Source organism: Hyla sarda, chromosome 1, assembly GCF_029499605.1.
Source record: "Hyla sarda isolate aHylSar1 chromosome 1, aHylSar1.hap1, whole genome shotgun sequence".
NCBI lineage: Eukaryota > Metazoa > Chordata > Amphibia > Anura > Hylidae > Hyla > Hyla sarda.
The window spans coordinates 125713795-125720101 of record NC_079189.1 but is presented as its reverse complement, the minus strand read 5'-3'; the positions used below and the strand labels follow the sequence as shown (position 1 = coordinate 125720101).

General features: G+C 38.9%; 1 protein-coding gene across 4 annotated transcripts in view; it reads right to left on the bottom strand.

Moving 5' to 3' along the window:
* Window positions 1-3561: 3561 nt before the first annotated feature.
* The window catches only part of NEK1 (NIMA related kinase 1), a 145371-nt gene continuing 142625 nt past the window's right edge, over window positions 3562-6307 (bottom strand). For 2 of the 4 annotated variants that reach the window (XM_056560925.1, XM_056560943.1), the window contains 2 exons: window positions 5701-5833; window positions 3562-4538 (listed from right to left, as the gene is read on the bottom strand). In XM_056560925.1, coding sequence (XP_056416900.1) covers window positions 4525-4538; window positions 5701-5833 — 147 coding nt within the window. In that variant the 3' untranslated portion in view covers window positions 3562-4524. The remainder of the gene's footprint in view (window positions 4539-5700; window positions 5834-6307) is intronic. The other 2 variants (XM_056560935.1, XM_056560917.1) reach the window with 2 other exon arrangements.

The following is a 6307-nucleotide window of genomic DNA, read 5'->3' as shown; positions in this document are numbered from 1 at the left end:
CCCTTTAAGTCTCATGCAAATCTACGGGAAATGTATGTTCCGGCATAACTTCTGTACGGCTGGAGATATTTCGATAATACCTGGTACACATATTACTTATATGTCAAATAAACATGTATGATCGTTAAATTAACGCTTACCTACACCCTTATATAAAAGATGGGTTTTGTTTCAAGTCCCATGCAAGTATATAGGACTACTGGTACCTTACTCCACAAGCTCCGCTCTGCCTCTCCTGGTGAATGTCAGTCCGCCTTGCAAGCCCCATCTCCCAAAGACATGTCCACTGTTTAAGCCCCACCCCTTTTATTTTCTACCCTTTTTGTGCATCGGTCTGGCTTGCAAATCACACCCTTTTCCACAAAGCCATGTCTCCTCCTTTTTCGGCTTACAATATCTTCATCACAACTCAGTCCCACCTGGTGACAGGATATGAAGTCAAAAGCTTCCTCCTTTATTTTCCTCACCAACAAGGATTAGGAAGGAAAAACCGAGCAACACCGGGTACTCAGCTAGTTGTATATAAAAAGAGAAAATAGTCTTCAGGCCACCTCTCCAGTCATGTGCTGGGATCCTCACCTGGACCAGTGAGAGACGTGGATAATGGAAGAACTTCATTCAGCACTACGAAAATTCTACTTTTTATTTGAACCCATTAAAACAAATTCACATGATAGACATCACACCACCGCGCCACACAAACGTCAGACAAGTCGGATGCGTTCCAGGTACATGCGCACTCTTGATGTAAATTGTATACCTTAGTTAAAAGCCTAATACTAGGCGGCTCAGTTTCCAAATGCACACAAGCTCTGGTCCCCAATGCTCTCAAACTGACTAGTGACTTTTCCAATTGCTCAGTGAGTCTCACCAAGTTACTTCCCCAATGAAAATCAGCTGGTTACACTAGAGATAGGCCGGTACAGAAAGTGACATTGTATCTGTATCAGTAAAAAAAAGGGGAGCAGTGTGGTCATTAACCCTCACTATTATAGGAGGTGAAAATACTTTTGGCAAGTGTGACCCTTTAAAAACAACAATTGTATATGAATATCAGAATCAATCAAAAATCCACTCACTAGCAATTTTTTAAAGCCATATACAACGTGGGGAAGATTCATCAAAACCTGTCCAGAGGAAAAGTTGCCCAGTTGCCCATAGCAACCAATCAGCTCACTTCTTTCATTTTTAACAAGGCCTCTGCAAAATGATAGAGATCTGACTAGTTGCTATGGGCAACTTTCTCTGGAGAGGTTTTGATAAATCTTCCCCATATGTATATATAAAGTAGATGCAGAGTTCAGTTACCTAACGGGGTTATCTGCCAAAATAAACAACCTGTGTATGGTGCCAAAAAGTATAGTAATGTTATACTAATGTTATTAGCCATACTATCAGAATATCATCAACTCTGCTCTCTTCCTTGTAGCTGTGACATCATGTCACAGGCTGTGAATGCAGAGCTCCCATTTCATGTTCCTCCCTCCTCTCCTGTCTGCACTAGACATACCAGTAATGTAAAGGAGAGAGCTTGTACTACTGCTCATTAGATTTATGACTCATTAGATAAACCAGCAGTGTAACTGAGAATGACTTCCTGCTGCCTTATCTAGTGAGTTATAAGTCCAATGAGAAGTTGTTACTGGTCTCCTCTAGAGCAGACAGGAGGGGGTGGGGAAGCAGGGGCAGGAGTTCTGCATTCAGTGTGTGTAAAGGGCTAAAAACATTATTTTAGTTTGCTGGTTTATTATACTTTTTTACACCATGCATAGGTTGTTTCTTTCAGTGGACAACCGCTTTAAAAAAAGGGAGAGGAGTGACAAAACCAGGCATAGTTCACTTACTTTAATGGAGCTAAAATGCACAGTTGGGTGGACAGGAGCTGCAGTGCAGGGCAAAAATAGTAAGAGGAGAGCTACAATTGTTATCTTCATTTTCACGGTTTGGGAACATTATTCAGGTAGGACCCCCACTGATCAATAAGTATTTGCATATACTAGCAATATATCACTTTATGACATTGGAATGACCCTTTAGGACAGAGACTTACTAGCAGAATCAATAATTTTGTCCCTTTAAGTATGATTCTCCTACATATAGACATATATAAAATCAGATCTCATGCAGTGAAATAGTAATTAAGTAAACGCAACAATTGTACAAAATTACAGAACGTCTTTATTTCGAAAGATTATAATAATATACATCAACTTTTAGTTACTATTATTCAACTTTTCTTTGACTTATAATGCTTCGTAAGTTATTCTCCAAAACATGAAATAAAATTGTATTATGATATCTACGGTATTTGATAATGTTACAAACATATTTATTTTATGATATCATTTTTCTGATTAAACACAATTAAGGCATTGTTATGGCAAACAATGTGTAGTACAAATTTCACTCCAGAAAACAAAATGGACATTAAAAGTTTTTTTTTTTTCACCCAGTTGAATTGGAACAGCATTATACATGTTCTACCTCTGCTCTATTCCAAAAGGGGACCATGGAACCCTCATCCGATTGATAAATGGGGGTACAAGCAGTTGGATCAGACACTACACAGCTATCCTATGGATAGGTGATAGTCTTATTATGAGAAAGCCCATGTAAGGGGAGGTTAACTTTTAACACTTAATGGCCTATTAGACTGGGCAACTATAGTGTAACGCTTCTCACAGTAACACAACAAGTAACACAATGGACCTCATTCATGATGTCAGAGTTTGTTATAATATTAAGATCCCAGCATCTATTTTTCTTGAGCAGGTGTTATTTATTTGGCTGCAATGGGCAATACTTATCCATTCATTTAAATCATTTTTCTTTTTAAATATTTATAAAAAACATTTTTTTAACTCAACGTTTTACAGTTTACGTAGGAATGCATAAAAACTCTTGTCTGACAGCGGACATACCATTTTAGTGTTAAAAGTAATTTGCCACCTTTAGATCTTATTCACACACATTTTTTTCTTTATGCTTGTGAAAAGCTATTAATTTGCAGTGTTTGCCATTGTGTTTTATTTTTATTTTCTTTAACAAGCATTTATTGGCGGTGGTTTTACTATTCATTAACATTTGTTACATGTGTTTTTCTGGCATTGATTAAGCTCTATCGAGAAAACGATACTAAAAGAAAAAAAATCCAGAAACTTTGCACACATAACATGCTGTTTTGTTTTTTTTAACACATAAAATGCAGCATAACACCAGAAAATCACATCAATAAATCACTCTTTTTAGTGCATTAAATGGGCACTGTCAGATCCCTTAACTTTTTAAGTTGTTACTGATGAAAACTTAAGAACTTTTGTAATATAATGGTAAAAAAAAATATGAATATTTAATAAACAAAACAACTAGAGATGAGCGAACTTACAGTAAATTCGATTCGTCACGAACTTCTCGGCTCGGCAGTTGATGACTTTTCCTGCATAAATTAGTTCAGCCTCCAGGTGCTCCGGTGGGCTGGAAAAGGTGGATACATTCCTAGGAAAGAGTCTCCTAGGACTGTATCCACCTTTTCCAGCCCACGGGAGCACCTAAAAGCTGAACTAATTTATGCAGGAAAAGTCATCAACTGCCGAGCCGAAAAGTTCTGCAGCAGCATCAAGCTTGGGACACGACCCCTTCTCCTGAGAGGATTTCTAACACTGTGAGCTAATGAAAAAAAAAAGGTATTTTTATAATAAATATAGGTGATCGAGGTATAAAAATTAGATGTACATGGTCAGTATTGAGTAACTTTTTTTTGCGGGATCTGACAGGTACACTTTAAATATTTTATTCTAGCCGCTTATGTAACAAATGGCTGCATTTTGTATGGAAACAAATAACAACAGGTAAACATAAATGACAGTCATTCCTATAAGTGGGAGTTACAGGAACTGCAAAAGCATTATTTTCATACATAGATTACAGTACAATGGCTTTAAACAAGACATTGGGTATTATTCTTTCTATGATTCATTAGTCCCTGGTAGAATCTGGTTAATTTAACAATGAAAAAAAAACACCCTACTCTACTCTTGGAGACTTAACACAAACAGACAAATAAATTAGAAATGAACAAATTATTGAAAACATATTTTAATTAGGAAATAGCAAAAAAGGAAGACAATAAGAGCATTGAAAGCAGATGGAAATACATTGTATTTGATTTCTTTTGAGGCTGAAGACAAAACACGTTTCTGGTCTCGGCAATAAAACACTAGTGTATGTATCAATGACACCAGAATACCCATGTCCTGCCTTTAATAGGACAGCATGAACACATCAACAAAATGTGGAAATAAGGAATAAATTAAGGCTCTGCTACTCTCACGTGAACCGTTCAGTCTTTCAAGACGTAAATGCATACCTCATGTTTAGACAGTATAGACGAACACACATGGATTCTCATATTGCATGCACATAGAAAATTATCATCTGTGTTAAAAATAAACTTTGCAGCGGAATGGCTAAATGTGATGCAGATAGTCGAGCAGCAAAATGTTGTGTATGAGGATCCTGAGATATTTATTCATCATTGTCTAGTGGAAATAAAAAGACTAAGTTAAGAAAACAGACAAATGGAGCAGATAAATTGGAAGATATACAATATTGTAAAGATACACAGATACAAAGCACACTTAGCTATCCTTACAAGAAAAGTCATGATCTAACTTCTATAAAATTATGCAATACATACCGTATTTTTCACCGTATAAGACGCACTTTTTCTCCCCCAAAACTGGGGGGGAAAAGTTGGTACGTCTTATATGGCGAATACACACCTATCGGGTCGGTCCCTGCGGCCATCAACGGCCGGGACCCGCGGCTAATACAGGATATCACCGATCGCGGTGATGCCCTGTATTAACCCTTCAGACGCGGCGATCAAAGCTGACCGCCGCGTCTGAAGCGAAAGTCGGGCTGTTCGGGACCGCCGCGGTGAAATCGCGGCGTCCCGAACAGCTTACAGGACACCGGGAGGGACCTTACCTGCCTCCTCGGTGTCTGCTCCGTGTCGGGATCCCCTGCATGGCCGGCGCTCTCCTTCGACGTCATCACGTTGTCGCACACGCCGTCCCGTCATCCAATAGGAGCGGCGTGCGTAGCGATGTGATGACTGCGACGGAGAGCGTGGATCCCGGGGAAGACGACGTTCGGAGCGTCGGGGACACCCCGGGGACGCGGCGACAGCGATGGAGCGACATCCAGGGCAGCGGTGACGGGTCCGGAGCGGAGGGGACACGTGAGTACTACCTCTTATCCAGTGATCTTTAACCTGCAGACCTCCAGATGTTGCAAAACTACAACTCCCAGCATGCCCGGACAGCCAATGGCTGTTCGGGCATGCTGGGAGTTGTAGTTTTGCAACATCTGGAGGTCCGCATGTTGAAGACCACTGTTGGGTGCAGAATATTTTTTTTCTAGATTTTGCACCTTTAAAATTGGGTGCGTCTTATATGCCGGTGCGTCCTATAGGGCGAAAAATACGGTAAACGTAAGGCCAGATTTTTCCCCACCCTCTAACTGAGCTCCAAATTCCAGGATGATATTATTTGCATATTAGCTCAGAAACTAGAGAAATCAATATATTCCACTACCCATTTAGACAGAGGAGGTTTCATGAAAAGTAGAGCTTCACTTCATGTTACTATAGCCATTATGAACACGTGTATACGTATAGGTAATAAAATCAGAACCAACCTTCTTGGTACGCTCCATCAGCCATGACTAAGCGGAGTATCCTGGGATATAAATATAAATGTTCACAGCCTAGAATGTTTTCCATAACTGTTGAACATGTGTCAATATTCTCATCTTCGTCTTCATGTATGGCCTGAAAACAATTAAATATGTAGCTCTACTAAAAGTACACAAATGTAAACTCTTAAACAGTTAAAACATAATTTGGTTTACAAACTAGGAAAATTTCAAATATTTAATTTTTCAAAAATATTATTGATAAAGCAGAGTAACTTACTGCATTAACTTACTAAGAAATTACATATGTATTTAAAAAAAAAAAATTCATTAACCCATTAGCCCAAATCTTAATCCTTTCAATAATTATCAGCTGCTGAAGTTGAGTTGTTCTTTTCTGTCTGACAACAGTGCTCTCTGCTGACACCTCTGTCTGTCTCGGGAACTGCAAAGAGTAGAAGAGGTTTGCTATGGGGATTTGCTTCTACTCTGGACAGTTCCCGAGACAGGTGTCATCAGAGAGCACTTAGAAAAGAACAACTCAAATTCAGCAGCTCATAAGTACTGGAAGGAATAATATTTTTTTAAAGAAGTAATTTACAAATCTGTT